Source organism: Gobius niger (genome assembly GCF_951799975.1).
Source record: "Gobius niger genome assembly, chromosome: 1".
NCBI lineage: Eukaryota > Metazoa > Chordata > Actinopteri > Gobiiformes > Gobiidae > Gobius > Gobius niger.
Genome location: NC_136852.1, coordinates 61,378,305 through 61,398,473, shown reverse-complemented (window position 1 = coordinate 61,398,473; position 20,169 = coordinate 61,378,305). Strand labels below are relative to the sequence as shown.

The window sequence follows — 20,169 nt, the reverse complement described above, 5'->3', positions numbered from 1 at the left end:
TTCACCAATCTTCGCCCGAGGCACTTACACTCCTCAGCTTTTCTACTAAACTGTGCAATGATTCCACAATTTAAACGCTACCTTTTAAGAACGGCAACAAAATCAATGTATTTCTTGTCCAACTCACAAGTGAAATGATGCAAGCCGTGGAGTGATGCTTATCGCGCACAAGTCACTGAAACACATCATTTGCTGAAGGAAGTAGACTCCCTGCAGTGAGTATTCACCAAATCAAACATCCAGATCAATATCTTAATCAGTCTGTCCACATTATCCTCCACACATGCACACAATGGCAAACAGCAGTTAAATCATTATGAAGATAGAAAAAAAGGGCGTATCTAATGTCACAAATACAAACAAAATAGTTTTAGATGTAAAAGATGATTTAGATGTGCTGTTTTTTATTTTAAAGCAATCCATTCATTAATAATAATGCCTGTTTTTTTTATAGTGCTTTTCTGGACACTTTACATTGTATAATCCATTCACTTGATACTTGGTGAAGGTAAGCAACTATTGTAGCCACAGCTGCCCTGGGGCAGACTGATGGAAGCAAGGCTGCCAATCTGCTCCAACCACCACCAACCACTCACTCACTCCATTCACCCAGGCTTCCTGGTGTTCCCAAACCGTCTCCCGTCCAAGTACCAACCAGGCCCTATCCTGCGTAGGCATCGGGCAGAGCAAAGGCGGCATGGCCCCAGCTGTGAAGGCTCTGATAGAAGTTTAGTTTCAGGGCATTGATGGACAGTATGAAGAGCAATGCAAAGCATTTACATGTACTGCACTACACCACACTTAACAATGCTTGACATTTTGTATATTCCTTTGCTTTGAACAAAATTGCTTGTAGTTATATGTAAAACTGCCTTGTGATGGCTCAAAGAAATGTTTAGTTTTTCATTTTCCAACATTTCTATCCAACATGGTTTTCTCCTTCCCCTTTAGTGTTAGCACTACTGGGCATGTCATTAGTGGGAACACAGGGACATATCGTGCTTAAACACAGAGAGTGTTAACATATCCACCATTCAAGAAAGGTGGTATGGCATCATATTTATATTGCTAATGTGTCGCTGATATGACATAGAGCAGGTTGAACTCTAAACAGTAGCGCAGCATAAACACAAATGAGATTCCGGGGCACATATGCATGTAAACTGCGTATTGCATTATATATGTGACTAATTAAGTCATAAAGTCAGCGGAGGCGCTCACGTCTGCAAATCAGATGTTCTGCATGTTACCTCTCCAATTTCATTTTACACTTGGCCTAACACTTTAATTGAAGGCAGGTTAGCTTCCACTGTTGACAGAAACACGCTCAAAGTATTTTACAAACTATTTATCCCAGGTGCAACACACTGAACATACAGCATTAGAAGCTGAATTTATGTGACATCCTCATCAATAGAAATACCAAGATGACTATCGACTGTGTGACATTCTTTTCTCAAAAGATATGATAATAAAATGATAATATGTCATGAATAAGAGTAGGTGTCAAAACTCAGCTGCAAGGGAGAATTAGCTACAGGCACTTAGCTTCAATTTATTGCAGAGCATAATAAAATCATTGAGAAAATCAATCATCAGGACAGTATATTAGCAAGTATAGCAGTATATGCTCATGCAGTTACTCTACCTGGAAAACTGTAGCATTTTAGACATTAAGAAAATTAAGGTTTGCTTCCTATCTATTTTCATCCATTTCTTTCAAAAGCGGATCAGCCACAGTTAAATACGCACCTCACCTCCATCTTTTCTGAAATTCTCGAATGTTGTGAGCACAAGCAGTCTCTCAAAGTTAATAATGATTGCAATCTTATGGTCACATTGAAGAAAATAATAACCCAAAAAAAATGACACTTTTGGGCATTAGACCGAATGCTCAAATGTGGGTTAATCAAAATTCTGATGTGAAAGGATACGATGACAAAGCTTGGATGGAGAGGAAATGATGAAAGGTAGATGAAGGCGGAGGCGGGGTGTGTGAAAACAGGAAGAGGTGGATGATGAGGTCCACACAGCGAGAGGAGGAAGAGGAGGAGGAGGAGAGGTGGGAACGAGAGAGACGGATGAAGCACTGACAGCTGGGCGTGCGGCCGACTCACCACAGCCACGTGTGTGTGTGTGTGTGTGTGTGTGTGTGTGTGTGTGTGTGTGTGTGTGTGTGATATGTCGGGGATAAATGGCTATTATCACTATGACAATGTTAATTACAGCCAGACTATTAGGCTTGAGGAGTGCCGCCTCATTTATTCGACTGGAACATGTACAAAGATAGGAGGTGTGTGCACACAGCTTTGAATACGATTGCTGTGGTTGACAGCGATAGCATCATTTCTTATTTGTCGAAATAATTACTTCAGCGAGTGTCCAAACAGTAAAAAAAAAATACATTTCCCGGGATCTGTAAGAACTCACAATAATCCTTAAATGACTGCCACACAAATCTCTGCTTTTTCACTCAGAGTTATTGTCGCACATTGTGAACTAATGCCTTTCCCATGTGACCGAATAACAAGAAAATTAATAAGGTTAACTATCAAAACAATGCACAAAACCTGATATTTTCAAAACCTTTATTCATTTCAACTTCAACATTTTTAGCCCATAGATACACATATAACGGAAGAACATTGTGGGGAAAAAAACAATAACAATAATGACTAAAAAAACAAATAAATAAAGGTATGCATTCATGAAAGCTCCCATTACATGAAATGTCAGCACACATTTATGCAGCCACGCTAGCCATAAAAGGTAAATGCGTTCCATTATTACATGTGGGAGTCTTGACTGATCGGAGCTGAGAGGCCCATTTTGAATGTAACCCATCCACATGCTGCGTGATGAAACTTGAAGGTACTGACCAACAGCAGGTGGGCGGACGGGGCTGCGCGCCTGACTCAAGTGTCCCACGGAGGGAAAATCTGTGGGGCTCTATACATTCTAAACAAGGAATAATAAATAATACATTCTGTGGTCATTGGCAGCTGATTGCTTTATGCGTCACCTCATATGCATGCATGTGGGTAGGCGGAGTGAAAATGTACAGTATGCGGGCAAATAAACATGAAGGTAGTTGCTTATCTTTCATGTCCAATTGGGTGAGCAATATGAATGACACCAGTGATTGTTTATAGCCTTCAATATTTGGATCAATAATGGTCAAGATGACATTTATCTGTTTTCTTTCTATAGTCGTTGTTGTTGCCCCCTATTGTGTGCATATGTAATGATCGCATTTTGAGGGACTATTTTCTAGCAGATCACTCCGGCGCCGCGTAGCTTATACAACCATGAAGCTGATGCTGCTCAAATATAAGTTATTTTAATTGCAAAATGGTTAAAATTATTTCCAAGAAGGAAAAATGCCATGTTTTGGTGAGGGCGTCATGGCGGGCACCCCTCGCAAGACATGTGCTGCTGCAGGAGCTGCTACTTCCGGGTTATCTCTACCTCGCTCGCGGACAAAACATCATAAAATAAGCATTGAACGGGGTAAATTTTGTCATTTTTATACTCTGACATGAAAACTAAGATGTAAAATGAGGAAAGTAGCTAAAAATCTCCACTTCGACCACTGCATGAACAATCTAATAATTCAGTGTCTGGCCTTCATTACTGTTAGAGTAACACCGTCTTAATTTTCTGCATGTGCTTAACATTTGGTAGAATGAACAAAACAACTGCGTCCTCCCTTCTCCTAAAGACTTTTGCATTTCACCTCACAAATTCATGCCATCCATGTCCCTTGCTGCCTCACCTCTCAGCCCGGACACTAATTGCAGTGCCTAACAAGATGCTAACGACTCATAAGGCATTTGAGACTATTGTTATGGGGCTGCCCTTTACACCCCCCATGAGAGCAAAGCAAAGGTTAATCCTGGGTTCAAACTTTTACCTTCACACAGATAAAGGTGCTATAGGGTTTCCAATCACCGCTGCAGAACAAGACAATGGAGCAGGCTTCAACAAGGACGCATTAAGATTTGCCCGTGGTAATTAAGCTCACAGCATAATGGCACACTTTGAAAGTAGTATTTTTGGCGGAAAGACTAATTTAGAATAACAGGGAAAGACTAATTGAGAACACCTAGTGCTAATACGCGACACACTAAAGGAATTGTATTGCACGAGTGTGGGCTACTTCACATGGTATGAAGATGTTTTGTAATTAGTTTTCATACTGCAAACTGAGAGTGTTTTTTCTCTTATAACACACCTTATTTCTAATGGTTGGGAAAAGGAGGTAATTTGGGATTTGCTCCCCCACATCTTCGAAAGCCATTTCAGCGGTTTTACTCAATCATCTCACGCTGCAAACCATTCTTTTGTTTTCCAAATTTACTAAATTAAATTGCTTGGTTTCAAACTGGCTTCCGAACCGTTTCTGTAAATGTGTTTTTAGTGGGACCAAGGTTATGGTGCAATCAATTACAGTAAGACTCAAATGCTACAAATGCTAATATAAAGGGCCTATTGGTCTCGTGACATTTTCATCACATGGAAATTATTACAAGATAGTAATGTGCAGTGACGGAGGTGGAGAAAGCCTGCGCTGGGTGTAAATTAGTCTTAGGGGGGGATATAAAAACACAGGGGCAATAATATACAAGTTAAACTGAGAAGGAGTGTGAACAGGAGGCAGAGGTGATAAGGACAATTGGTGGATATGAAAACGAACAGTGCGTCCAGCTGCACGCGTCGCACTCACACACAGCTCACTGAGAGCTGCACTTTCAATTTCTCCGGCTCTAATTGCATTAGAAGTGGCCCGCGCTCCTCTCCTGAGCCGCTGAGGACTTCTACAGGGCTATTACTCCAAAACCTCCAGCGGGCCCCTTCACCCCTCGCCACTCTCTCCCTCTCGCCGCGCCATTCCGACCATTTTCTCTGTCTTTGCTCTGTCGTTATATCTTCATCCTCAATTTGTCTCCATTTTCCGCTTGTGTAAAAGACACCAAAGCCCTCCCCTCAGCGTCTGGGCCTTTTCCTTCCTCTGCCCGTCCATTCAGACCGCGCTTCTCATCATGAATATTAACAGGTATTCAATTGTTCTCTGTGCACTTTTGCTCATATTTTTTACTCTGTTGTTTCATGATTGTTTTGTATTGTTCTGCACTCCTTAAATTTGTGTTGAATCAATGCAGCGAATATGTTGTTGGAATAGAGTTTACCAGTGTAGTGATATAGTATAGAGAGAGTATTCAATCTTCTTGAGTTGTGGTCCCCCGTATCACAAGTGTTGGTGTTTGCGACCCCCACAGGGCAAAATATCCATTCAAGGTAGAAAAAATGCTGCTCATGATCTGGTGCCCCCTTGAAATCATCTCACAATCTCCAAAGGAGGCTCAAACCCCTAACAACATATTTTTAATTCAAATTTAATTTTCATCAACTAGGCTGCCTGTTAATAATGTTTCATATTTAACTATGTTTTTTGCACCAAAGGTTTAAGAGAAATTTCGAGTCACTGTATGTGCTTTGTGAATTGACATGTTTAAATTGTCAAAGTTTTAGGGCCAAAACACTAACTCTTAGGGCCCGATCTTGTGTTTCTAAATGCAGTCTTTAGACTATTACGTTCGTGGCGATGAGGTAAGCTTCAGCTTCACTCCTGGCGCAGTACGTGAGCTGAACGGGGGATGGACAGACACCCACAGCCAATGCCAAAGTTATGTACGGCAGCGCTGCCTCTCTGAGCTTTTTCCTGCCACCGACCAATATTTTTGTCTAAACCAGGGGTGAATGGGGGTGTAGGGGAACACGTGCTGTTGTTTTTATCACAACATCTGGAGCCCAGAGCCCCACGCGGTGCTCTTCAATACCAGAGCCATCTCTCTTCTCTTCTCACCTCTGTTCCTCTCTTTCTCGGGAGTTAGGACACAGCCAGTGTTGAACTCACAGTGGAATAAAGTTTGTAGTATGCCCTATGAAAGTCTGAATACGCTGAACGAAGTAAATGAGGCAGCGTGATGTAAAGATGAGGAGAGAGAAGGGGAAGCGCTTGTTGCAGTCGACCCTGTCTTTCTAAGCCACGCCCCCTGCACCCTGGCCACACAAACACTACTGCACTGTTTCTTTGCATGCAAGATGTCACACTCGTCTGCGCCAACGCTGTTGTTGTGCCAGGCAGAAGACCTGGCCCTTATTGTTGTTTTATCATATATAATTCATCAGTCTTTTGGGCCTGTCTTATGTGTGCATTATTCTTTAGTTTAGAACTCAAAGTGGCCAAGGCGGGTGAGGTGTCTTGCCCAACAACACAATGCAAGCAAGCACTATTTGGAGATGGACTTGAACTTTTAGGCTCATTTAGACAGGTGAATTTTTATAGAACTAAGGCCTGTCGTAACAAATGCCTTCCTCTTATTCAGATGAATGTTGTTGAGTACTTCACTGAGGCTGCCCTAGTGGTCCCACTGGAAGACAGCAGAACTAAGTCGCTGCTGCTGGTGGGATTAAATCAAAGAAAGAAGGAATCAGTAAATCATCTGTGGAAGTGGCTTCTTTTGTCTCAGTCCCTTTCACATTTTTGTTGAAAGGCTATGAATCATACCCAGGCAACATTTCTCAAGGTCATATCAGGATTAGTTTGTCTCACCTTCAACATTTTTCTATATGTTGAGAGAAATATAAACACTTAAACAATTCTCTGGGGGGAAAAACAGAACACATAAGGAGAAGTCTTCTTTATAAATAATTCGTCTTCTCTTTTCTAAGGCCAATTCCCTTTTAGTTTAAAATGTAATTTACAAACTGTCGAGACATTATTATGTAGCAAGACGTAGCTCCACTGAAAGTTTCTTTGCTTAATGCAGAGTGGCATTTGCATTTTGTCAGAGTGATATTATGCACAATGATACATCTTAAATAGAGAATGTGCTTTTTATCCTTGCATGCCCCGCCAACTTCTTTATCTGACTTAGCAGCCTAATTTCTTCACATCTACTTCATTGTGTAATACTTTCCGCTAGTTTGTCGCCTTCTTACTCTGTAATGGTGAATGTAACTGCATTGGTCCTATTCTTGTTGACTGATTGGGGAGCCGTAGCCGCTCGGTATGGAAATGAATCTAATGCCCAGGCCAGAGGAGTTCTTAGTGACCCACATTCATACTCACTGGATATGTGGTTGACAGTGATTAATCGCAAGGAACAAGCAAATACCATAGCCAAGATTTAAGTGGGAACATTTTTTTTTAAAGGTTATATAGTATTATGTTTTATTCAGGGACTTTGAAACATACTTTTCATGAGTACTTTGTGCTGGTATTTTATATTCTACAACTTAAAAAATAATACAAAATATTTTTTCTTTTAGAGCTCTGATAAAGATGGGACATAATTATTCAAACATAATGAACTGTAGAGCCCCCATGAAGTAAACACAGTCGTCCGCCACAAGCGGCGCTGCAATAAAAGACACCCATCATCTCCCATCAGCAACACTGCTCCCTCTGACTGAGCGAATCGTACCAAACTTTACGAAAAACTAAACAAAACTTCTGCAAACTCGACAATGAGTTACTAAAACCTGTTTCCTATTGAACCAATTTGCCAAATGTTGCAAAATAGCTGCAGAAAAACTTATATTTAATGAAACCACAACTTCCAGATCCCATTGCACTTATTATTAATATCTATTACAAATGCACAAATCCCAGGGACACAATTTTCACTAGGTTATTCAAATGTTACATCTGGATATTTATCCTGTCTTTAGCTGCAGTGATTACCACAGTTGTTGGATAAACAATGCTATATACGCTATGTCATTATTAGTGAATGCATACGGGAGGGAAACCTGCAGTGTGGTGCGATGTTGTAGTTATTTCCAGGAAATCAGGCTTGACAAAACATCATAAAATAAGCAAAAGGTGAGCATCACATTTTTTTCCTCTGACCACAGTATGTTTCACAACTTGCTTGGAGCTTTACTGTCACTATAACGCAATGAACAACAACAACTTTTCTGCTTGTTTACAATCAATAAACATGCTTTATATCTCGATGCATAGCACACAAATGTCTTTTTTCATAAAGGATCTTTGTTCTTTTAATAAAGCAACGCTAGAAACTGAGAGGTGGAGAGACAATAATCAAAATCAACCAGCTAACCACAACAACGGTAAATCTACAAGAATAATTAAGTCTTTGTCTGGTTTCATCAGCACATTATCGACTGCTTTGTTTCCGTTTCCACTTAGCCACTTCCTTTTGTAAAACGAACCAATCAGTGGAGCAAATTAAAAAGCCACTTAGCGTAACTGCGCCGCTCAGAGGTCTACGCATGCACGCAGGAAAGGCAGGCACATTGAGACGGGATATGTAAAACTGTGTCTGGCATCTGTGCGCGAGCCAGACAAACAAGTGTTCTCATTAAGAATTAATTACACAGGCAGGCTGCAGAGAGGTGAAGCTCAACACAGGGATGAGGAGAGATGGTGGGGAGAAACACAGTTAATGGGTAAGTGAGTGAGGAAGGAGGACCATGTTTGGAAAGGAGCAGGATGTAAAGACCTAATGTACAAATGAGGATAATGAGTATGTGGTCATTTATAAGGCACATTTCTCTCTGTCACCTGCCGCTCTGCTGCTCCGAGATCAGATCTAATTTGCAGTAGATCTCGCTCCATACGTTTCCCAAGGCCAGGTGCTGAAAACTTGCACAACACGTTCAAACGGGGAGAAATGCTTTTTTTTTTTGGTCACTTAGGGTTTACATCGGCAAGATAAGGACCAGAAAAGACCCGTGGTTTAGCGCCTCGCCGCTCAGAGCTGACAGACCAAGGCGACACACTGAAAGGCTCTGAGCCAAAGACACTCACACCGAGCCAATGAGACTCACAGTGAGCCAATGGGCCGCTCTGACACACCACTCGCCGGGTGAAGTACTATTCGAGACAATCGACACTTTGGTGATGTGACCAGATGTAGCAAAAACACACTCTGGTGCAGTGCTTCGAAGCAATCTGCTTACAAGGTTACAAGAGCGATACAAGGTCCAACGCGGCAGTTTGTTTGCCCGGCACTAGCTTCAGTACCATGGACAGCGCCCTTCGTACTCCAACACACTTTCAGCAACATTGTTAAAAGACACCTTACAAAAACAAAAAAAGAAATCATAGTGACTTTTCCATGTAATATTGAGATAGCCAAAGACACATTTTGCATGGCTGTAAAGTAGACAGCGGAGCATCCGAGCCAGTCGATTGCTATGGTCATCCGTTTTGGGATTTTCTTTTCCTGGCAATACCTCTCCGATGGTATTTTTAGGCTTGTGCTATTAAAGTCAGGCATTATCTTTGAAGGAACATTCTTTCTGTCATCTCGCACTCATTGCCATATCTTTATCTATTCCTGACCCTGCTCAGCACACAGCCTCTCAACTCTCTAAAAGATGAAACCAATTTTTCAGCCTACAGCCAGGGAGACAAATTGCTCCTAATAATCCCTCGTTTCCTGAAGAGGGCCTTTTTTCTTTCTTTCTCCCTCTGCTCAGCCAAGAGACCAAAACCTTAATGGATATGGGAAATTAGGAGAAAAATGTTCAGCGGCTCGATAATGACAGCCAGTGTTCTGATTTCAATTGTGAAAATGCTGTAGCACCACCGGCACTGCCAATAAGCTGACTTCTGAGTTGGCCCGTAATGGCTGAGGTGGAGTTTCTATCAAACAAACAAACAAGGAACGACAAAGGATGTTTCAAAGTCTGACGCAAGCGCTCTTGATTCCATTGTGTAAGAGGCTACAATCGGACATATGGCATGCGTTTTATAATTTCAAATAATGTCTCTGAGCTGGTGAAGGCTTTGACTGCGGCTGCTGTAGGAACTTCTTTTAAACAAACGCATTCAGTTTCCATTTATAGCGTGGTTACCAGCATCAGAAGTGACACATGTTTGAGCACAGAACAGCTGGGAACCGCAAAAAATGTTGGATTATGGGCTTTAAAAATGTGAAGGGCACTTTCGGGTTTTAACAATGATGCCGTATCACCCGTGGGAAGTATAGAACGAAGCACTGATACCGTAGAAGAAGAAGAAGTGGCTAAAGTAAACACGAAAAAGTGTACCAGAGGATTACTCAAAACTGCATGTATGAAGTGAAGTACTACTCCAGGTATATACCCTTAATAAATCCTTTTCGTAGTCCCTCTGGGGGTAATACAAGGACGTCTTTCATCCCCCCCTGGTGTCTCTGTGCAGAAAACCAAAGTTGCAACTTCCCTGCACCAGGTCGGAGGAACAATACACACTAATAGAATCACGAAAAATAATCTAACAGACTAACGGGCAAAGCTAACTGTGGGCTAGCACCACTTTAGCAGTATTTACAGCCAAGTTTGAGTGAAAACAATGAACACTGTGTAATTGTGTTTTGGCACAATGTACAATATCCCTCTCTCCCATTGTCTTTTCTGTCAGCGTAGTATTTACTCTCACGCACAATTAATGAGTAAAAATATACTATACAATATACTACGACACTTGCAGTGGTGCTTATGGCTTCTAGGGGCATGAGTTACTTAGTTCTGCTTTAAACCGTCTTATTAATACAATATAATGGCATGGTTTCATCACATGAGGTATTTTGAACCTTTGCCTTTATTGTACTCTTGGGAAAAAAAAAAAAATTGCAATCAAAACAGTTTCAAAGCTGTACAAGGATAATGCCCTTCCTACTCTTCGTAAATCATTCACCCCGTACTGTCTGTCCAATAAAGTAAATTAACAGTAGTAGAAAATGCCAATTCTTAACAACAGGGCAATACTTTTAGCGTGTAGTGAATCAGTTCGGAAAAAGTTTCAAATGTTTCTCGTCCCAACACCACAGTCAGGAGGATGACTTCAGTGAGTGGCCGGTGAGTCTGGGGATCAAAAAGTCTCCAAAACTCCAACACAACTTTACCTCCACCACAAAATCTCCCAGGGGGAGGCAATATTAGTCACCGCAGGAGCTGAGGAGGTTGCATTTTGTGAGTTGGTATAGAGTACTTTTTCCCTTCGCGTTCCTCAGATGTAAAATTGTTTAGGAGGAACTATTTCTGAAAGTCATTACATGCCCTTTGAAGATTCTGCCGTGTGCAATTTTGCTTGCTTTCCACACATTTTTGAAAAGACTCCTATAGAAGACGAGCTTTCATCTGACTTATTACACGGAGAGACATGGCGCAAACTACCAGCCCTGGACCTGCACCTGCGCGGGCCAGGAGCTGGTGTAAACAAATCACAGGAACAAAATGGCTTCTAATAACAGCCATTTGGATGTTTTTCACCAGAAGAAGAGGTGCAAATGGACAGAGATGCACTGTTTGGCAGTGTACATCCACCATTAGAATAAATGTCCACAATGTTTACCTCATTTCTATGGACATTTTATCAGGCTCTTTTGATGATGGTTGCAGTGGTTATTTTATCATATTTTATAGCATTAGTACAAAGGGTGCCAAATGAACATTGATAAGAAATACAAAGACTAAATAAACAAATAAGTTAATAAAGAAACACTATATACAAATTTAATATATTATTGAATTGAGGATACCGGTTTTCCCTCATCACCCTGAAACATGCACGTTAGGTGAATCCTCTGGCCATGTGATTCTATCCATAAGCCTAACATGACGTTTGGATCTCTGGGGGGGTGCCTGCTGTTCCTTGTCCAAAAGGATGGGTCAAATGCAGAGGACACATTTTATAGTTGTAGTATATAAAGTACTTTAACCTAACCTTTAGCGGCTACACTGCAATGTGATGCTGAATTTGACCTCTGCTCACCACTTTTAAGCCTCAATTATACACTCCGGAGTCAGAACTGCTCCAGCAATTGATCCTAAGTCCATGATTACAAGCTGTGCAAACATTTACATTTTGCTTCAAGCCAGCTTCGCTTCCACTGACCCCCGGCGCTCCTCACTGAACTGAAAAGCATTAATTATACACTTGGCTTATTTGGATTAGAAAGGGCTGAAAGAGGCACAAAGTATAATAATTGAAAGTAGGAGAAAACATACTTCAGTTGTACATTTGATGTAATTTCATAAATGATATGGGAAATAATTAGTCTGAAAGGCTATTTGCAAAATTCATGACTATCAAGTCTTTTGTATATATTTGACAATCAAAAACAGTATTTTCTACAGCAATACGAAGGGAAAATAATTCATTTCATGGTACCTGCAGGGTAAAAGACCATGACAGCTATTTCAGATAAAGATATGGGATTTAATACACCATTAGTTTCTTTTGAAAACCTAGAAACTTCCAACTACAGCATCAGCAGATGATGAAAGGCACCAGAATGATGGCTTCAAGCCTGCTTTTTGCCCAGTGTGTGAGACAGGAAGCGCAGAGGCCCTGGACCAAATTGGGTTTTCTCACTGGGGCTTTGCTGTTTGAAGGAGGGCTATCAGGCCAGATTAGCTTTACCTCAGTGCTAATGGAACAGGGGAGCATTTTCAAAAGCGTCCTCCTACTCACTTTTTTTTTGGCATAGGGACCTTGGATGCATTTTTCGCAGCATCAATGTTTATTTCATTGAGATGTATTTATTTATCTTTTAGCAAACTCGCTGTAAGACATATTATAGGCAAATATATTAAAAATAAACGGCAAACTAATAAATATTTCACTTTCGGCCATTGAATGAATAGTGCACATACACAACACATCATTTTATTGTACCTCAATTTTATTCCCATGTTTATAAAATGGGCTTTAATCATTGTGAAAGAAACAATGCATTGTTATTTCAATATAAATAAGTCTTTTGAAAGGAAACAATGTCTCATCTCAGGAAATGGCTGGACCAAGTGGTGGTGGTCATTTACATTTACAGCACTTTACACTTGGCGTTATATAGAGCTGTGCTGTGTGTAGAGCGTCATTGGCAGAAGCGCGGGGGCAAAGCCTGCTGTGCCAGTGTGTCCAGGAGGCTTGTCACAAAGCGGGGGGTAAACACCTGACCTTTTGAGCTCTGATCAGCCCGCAGTCTGCTGGGGGCACACAAGGGGGAGCCGGGCAAACCAAGGCAGCGTTCAATATGTAGTCAGTATTGTGCTATGGAGCTTCTGTGGGATTTCAATGTGGTAAAGGGAATATGCAGCTTTTAAGAAATGGTCTAAAATGTGTCTAAAATTAGAGGGAAGAAAAAACTTGTGTCATGGGTCGGATAAGGTATATCTCAAGGCACGTCATCACCATTTGTAAGACATATCTAAATAAAGAGCACCATAGGTCGTCACTATTTATATTTCGGAGTCAATGGGCACTGCGCAATGCGGATCACGATGCTTTGTCTGGTCAGAGGGTTAGGTCATAAGTGATATTTATTATTTGAGCAAAATATATAATCAAATATGACTGAGAAAGGACTACAGGTGCATTAAACACACATTTCAGTTTATTTGTTTGAAATGAGTAATACAGCTAACTAAGTGCTAATTGGTTTACTAATTGATGGATAACTAGCTAGTAACTACGTTGTTTTCATAAAGCACCTATTAGTCCTTAATTTGCATGACCTTATTCAACATCTTATAAGCTACTAACTAACACTTTCCCGCATCACTTCAGAATGGGGAACATATTATTCGATACAAATTAAATTAGGCAGAGTATGATTTGTTTTCTTGCTTATGATTTGTCCCTGTTTATCAAGAGTTAATTGAGGCTAGGGTTATGATTAGGTTTAGGAACGGAAATTATGATGTAAGTTGTGTTTCAATATAAATACAACGTCTGGCTGGTAAATAGTGATTACGAAATAATAAATGGGAAAGTGTTAGTAGTTAGTAAGATGAGGAATTAAGTCAATAAATGCTTTTAAAAATACCAACGAAGAGCTGATTAATCATCAATTAGTAGACTTTTCAGCTGTTAATTCATTCATTTATTTGAACATCCCACACCGGATTGTGGCCTTGGGCTAATTTTCATCTGTTGTCCCCGTGCGCGCTCTCACACACTCTCCTTTATCCTGACCTATTGTACATGTTTTTAGTGGTAGGGGAAACCAGAGTGCCCGGAGGAAACCTATGCACACTCCACACAGAAAGGCCCCGTCCAGATGGGAATTGAACCGGACCTCCTAGCTGTGAAGCACAAGCGCTAATTGCTGCACTACCGTGTTAATAAGTGAGTGTGATAATAAAGTGCTAGGGGGGTGGTGGGACTACAGCATGTGTTGGGGGGGCTTCAAGGAAAAAGGTTGGGAACCACTGGTCTACTATATAGTGCGGGTCTATATAATGAATGGGGTTAGGGACATTCGGACACAGCCATTGGTTTATTTTTTGGAACAACTCCAAAGCTCAGAACATCAAATGAGGAGACTAGCAAAGGCCCAGCCGTAGGCCGGGTCACAGCTAGTAAACAATTAAATATACGCGCGAAAAAGAAAATAATATTTTTTTTTTTACTTGGTGATAAACTGACCTGACCACACATCCATACATGAAGGATGTATTTGTCATCTAACAAAATGAACATTCCTAGGCAGGAGAATCCCTATTTTTAGTAAAACTTTCTGTAAGCCTAGTTAGTTTTGTTGTTTCTTCATCATTGGTCACTACAAAGACGAAACATTTCCTGTAAGAGACTCCCTTGAGCGTGTTCCGCCCTGGTTTCCTGACCTGCTCCTGTCCCAACAACAAGCATTAGTAATAGCGAAATAGGTTTATTGATGATGGTAAAATCTATGTTAATGTGTCTGTTGTATTAGTCGTGTTTCCATGTCACACACTGCAGGTAAAATGTAATGGTAAAAAGCTTTTTCTCTGTATATGCATATTTACATACCTCAGCCAGCGGCACGATGCCCTGTATGTCGGCGTTGCTGATGTACAGGTGGGACACTTTCTCTGCCTGTCGGGCCGTGGCGGGCGTGTCCGTGGGGTACTCTGTGTTCCAGTGCAGAGTCTGCGTGGGCACCAGATTGATCACATTGTCCACCTCGAACTCCAGCTGCATCACCTCATATGAAGGACTGTCCAACCTATATGTAAACAAGATAAGAAATGGGTTTATTGACTGGCCAACATGCATGTAGAATAGACACTATGCCATTAACAGGCAATAAGAATAACCATACACATGTCCTGTTATGTGACATTTTTGAGTTATTAACCATATTTTAATATTGTTTTCTCATCAAAACAACATTCAGCTTCACGCAGGTTTTACAAAAGCTGTTTTTCTTCTCCTACGGCAAAAGCCCTCCAAACAGTATTCCCAGGATTTGCTGTGGAAGTGGCATTTTTGAAGATTTATTTCACATTTATTTCTGTGCAACAGATGTGTAATTATTGTATGTAACTCACTGGTTCTATCTCAAAATGGACACACAGACCCAATCTTCCAGTTCAGATGTACTGTACACGTAGGTCTGTACATGTTTTCTTTTCTTCTCTCCACATCTATTTAAAGCAGAACGATTCAATTGGAACGATAAAGCAAAGCATCTGCTGCAGAGACTGACATCTCAGGAGTAAAAGCTACACAGTACAGTAAGTGTAAATAACAAGTCTATTTGAAAAGTGACACTACATTCTACATTTTCCATGGTCAAGATAGCACTGAAATGTAGTACATAAGTGCAACAAAACAGGTCTCCTGGGTCGATACTGGAGATAAGCATTCAGCCTGCACTGTAGCTGTTTCATGGCACTTCCAAAAAGGGAATTTGAAAATAGTTTAGAAACGCTTTAAAGAACTACGTGACTGTATCTATGTGTATGCTATTTGTAAGCTATTCTGTATTCTACACAGTACAAAGAGCTAAGAAAATCCATAACAGGTATAGATGTATTGGTTTTATACATAATACAGTATGTTGATCCTATGCATCCTATGTTCACTCCTCCCCATTTACGTGTATAACACAATTCAACAGAAAATCCGATGGCAGCTCAGTCGCATGTTCCAAAAAAAAAGGACAAAAAGGCGGGCTGAGCAGCAACAGCCTTCCACAGGGCCTGTCAATCAAAGGAAAAAGCTTAAACTTTTATAACATCTCATAAACTGTACCCATTCCAGAGCTATCACAGGGGGAATATCTAGCTTTAGAAACGCTAACTTTCTTGGAAACCAGACTTTAAAGTTGTTTTCGCAATGTGTAAAGATCCCATAGGCTTTCACATTAAACTGGCTCTTCTGAATTCGGGCCTATCCACGAGGTGGTGGTTAGTGCAGCAATGGCAGCCCCCTGTCATGAAGGTCACGAAACGGTGCAACTCTCACCCTTTGGTTTTAGAGCTACCTTTGCGCCATTTGGTGGTGCTGTCAAGGATCAAACCCACAACTTTCTAACTGTGATAATAATTGTGTTCTGTCTTCAAACCTGTTACATTGATCATATGGCTTTAAGTCCTTAAGTGACCACCAAGAAAATGTACTTGGTCTTTTTTTATTTTTTATCTATTATTCTTTTCTGAATTGTTACCTGGTTCTCAGTTTTCCAATTTCGTACCACCCTGACACGACCAAAGCCTGAGAGCCTTGTTGAAGGACGTTGCAAACGTGTCGCTCCCTCCTCTTTCGTTGTGTTTCCTCCAAAAAGCGCCCTGTTGTTGAACCCCCGAGGACGCCCCACTTCTTCCATTTCATATTTCTGAAAGAGCAGTCCTGTGAACTACAGCGCTTTTGGACACGCACACACACCAACGGCTCTGTCACACTTGCTCGCTGTACCTGTCTCTCACACTCCAGCACATACACGCATCCCCGACCACTCTAACACATGCATACAAAGAACCGCAGAGTATTCGGGTGCAGTGTAATCGCTGGAGCTGAAAAAGCAATGTGTCTACAGTGACAGGTTCATTCAGGTGTTAGCCCCGTCCAAACCACAAGGGCTCCAAAACAATATTACTCAGCTCCCAAGTGCAAACATGTACACATATTGTTCAAAACTGATGCCAGAAGTTCACTATTTCTTGGGCCTCGAAGTAAAACACAAATTACTGGAGAGGCTGGTTACTTTGACTGTTCAGTGGGTCAGTGATGGGAGTATTATCTGACGACCTGGTTTGGTGACCTGCTGCCTGAGTTGGAAACATGGAAGCACGCATTAGTAGCAATAGTAAAATGTGTTTATTGATGATGCAAATCTGTGTTAATGCACTCTGCTCGGATTGTCAAATACTGTCAAATGCATCCTTGTCACCTTGGCCTGGATTAGGAGCAGCAGAACTGCAACATTATGCAAGAGCTGTTGTTGCCTGGGCCTTTTACTAAATGTATCAAGTAATTTAGAATCTATTCTATACCATTGCAATCTAATGCTTGTCAAATTCTAATATAAAAGTGATCCAAGCGAATCCAGTTTGGTCCTACCAAGTAACTTTCGGCAGAGGGCACCCTGGACGATGACCAATTTGTTTCAGTACTTTACAGACAGGACAACATCCAGGAATTAAAGCCACAACTATTTGCTATGAGAAGACCTTTTGCCACTGTGTACAACTTCTCAACATGAGACAAATTTGTCATGAGGCAGATTAGACACAGAGATATTCTATGTAAAGTTTTGGAGATGCTTTTGGCCGCAGTGAGTGTCTTGGATCTGAGGCAAACTGCTCTGGCTCAGAGTACTAGCAAAACAGACATGATTTACTTATTTACTGTCTCCACTTACCTCTTCACTTCCATTTTAATTTTGACAATTAATTGTGTAGTGATGTTCCTTCTTACAATGTTAATGGTTTTCATGACAGAGTGGGCCCTTTCTACAGCACCACTGGTTCGCCTCTGTTTCTCTCTGATGAGCTGCGTCACCACACCAGTGTTCAAGCTCGATATTCCTGCGACTCTACATTTCTGGAGTGAAGTGTCAAGGAATCTATTATTCACAGACGGTTAGAAAATGTTATTTTTATTGGTTTATTTGGTTGGGACAGTGCATGTTAATGAAGAAGCCACTCCGGATTGTAGCCATGGGCTAATTCCCATCTGTTGTCCCAACACTCGCACTCTCAAACACACTCTCATTCATCCTGGCCTATTGTACATGTTTTTATTGGTGGGGAAACCGGAGCACCCGGAGGAAACCTACGCAGACACGGGGAGAACATGCTTTGAAGCACAAGCATTAACCAGGCGGGAGACTAGCGCATGAAATACACGAAAGAAAATCTTGGCCTCAACGCACAAGAGGGAGATGATCCAAAACTGATCTGTTTGGAGTCCTTTTCTTTTGAAATCAAGGCAGCTTTGGCTACTTTCCCTGCTATTTCATAATTACATACATTTCTATTTCTGGTTGAGAGCTTTTATAGCCAAACTACATACAAAAGTGCATCCTCCCTGTCTGTACTTCACATTGACTCTTTGCTGTGTCCTTGTAAGTCATGTTTGGTTCAATGCACAGTATCCCTTTTTGCTGTAACAAATGGCTGCCTGTTACACACAGATACTCACAACACTCTAACGGCCTTGTGACTGAATAAATCTCCAAGGATATCTCTCTCTCTATTACAGGTCTCTATATGCATACTACATCTTTTACAAATGTATTTAATTGATTTCTTGACGTCATTGTGGTTACGTCAAAGAACAGTTGCAATGGAGGACAGGGAGCAGCTGGCACAAGACCAAGACAACCCAGCATTGAAAGAAACTTGTTCACCTGGTCGGATGAACACATGGGGATGGGATGTGCCTTGCTCGGAGGAGCCCTATCTCCAAAAGCAGTTGGAGGGTTAGCTCACATCTACTTGAGGACAATCTCTCTTTTCACCTGGGGCTGCCACATGAATAATCTCAACAGTCAGCAGACCATACAGGTGAAAGAATGAATTAATCTTAATTATCCACTTTTTACAAAGCGGCACATTGGACAATACCACCAACTTGAACTAACTTGGAGGGGTGTTCAAAGTCAAGATTTAAGTGCAATATAAAGATTCTCTTATATTAATAATACCTCCGTAATTAATCAGTAACACAAAAATGTGGCGAACGAAAATGAAGCATGTGTATGTGTGTTCATTTCTCAGAAAATTGTAACTGAAAGTAAGTGAAAATGACGAAGGAAAGAACGGAAATAACAACGTGGCATTTGATTATTGAACTTATTGCATTCATTTAAATAATAAAAGTTTCTGTTTTTATGAGGAAAGTTTCAGAAGAAATTACTCATAAAAATAGAAAAAAAAACATAACCTTTCATTATTCAAACGACAGCAAAAATCAAGACATTTATTATTGTATTTTACAAATACTTACAAATTTTATTTTTTATTTACTGGGAACCTTGTCTACTAATGACACAAGCATAAGCTAACTATGAGGTGAATAAGTCCGTCACCCTCAAAGTCCCGCAATAACACACACTCACACGCTGAAGGAGGACGCGGACAGGCTGTCTATGGCTGAAAAGCGGTGGTCTCAGGGGACAATGAAAGGACAACAGAACACACACAACAGACACGCACCGCTGGCAACAAGAGAGGAGAAGTCCCGAGGGAGAACGCGGTGCAAAAAGAAACAGTCGGAAGGAACCATTTTTCAGGTTTTGCTGCAAGGAAGTTGTCACTGTGAGCAGTTCACCTCAACATCCGCGCAGGTCGTGACAACAGATTTGTGAGTGTGACAGAAAAAAAAAAACGAAGGGGCAAGAATCGATAGTAAAATGTGAGTCGAAGAGTCGGAATAATCAGACATGTATGAAAAATGCAGTCCCTCCATCAAGAGCAACAAAACCTCTTTTTCAGAGGAGAAAGAAGTACTTTAAACTTTAAACTGTTGAGCAAATGCACCTTTAAGTAGAGAGAGAAATAATGACTTAATCAGAATTGTTTTCATAAGTATGCTACACCACATGACCAAGTAAATATAACTGTTCAGATAATTAAATCCACAAGCACAATGCCAAAGTCTACAACCAACACAATAATGTATTAAGGCTGTATGACCTCCAGATACTGTATGATAGAATATTATGCCTATTCAGCTGTGCTCTTCTGCCAAAAGGTCAACCCACAGACATAACAACTATAGCGTCATTGTAGCGAGACAGTGCCACAGCGCTGATAACAGAAAACAGTTGCGGTTAATGTAAATTGGTTGGAGCTACAATTAATTTAAGTGCTTTCCGCTTCCCTCCGACTATAGACACACTGTCAGGCTTAAAGCAACTAAACAACTAATGAAAA

The 20,169-nt window shown here is 41.0% G+C and overlaps 1 protein-coding gene across 1 annotated transcript in view; it reads right to left on the bottom strand.

Moving 5' to 3' along the window:
* Positions 1–20,169, bottom strand: part of LOC306962074 (transmembrane protein 132D) — a 224,595-nt gene that overhangs the window by 36,829 nt on the left and 167,597 nt on the right. The window contains exon 5 of the mRNA XM_079555116.1: positions 14,816–15,011. Within this exon, the coding sequence (XP_079411242.1) occupies positions 14,816–15,011 (196 nt within the window). The remainder of the gene's footprint in view (positions 1–14,815; positions 15,012–20,169) is intronic.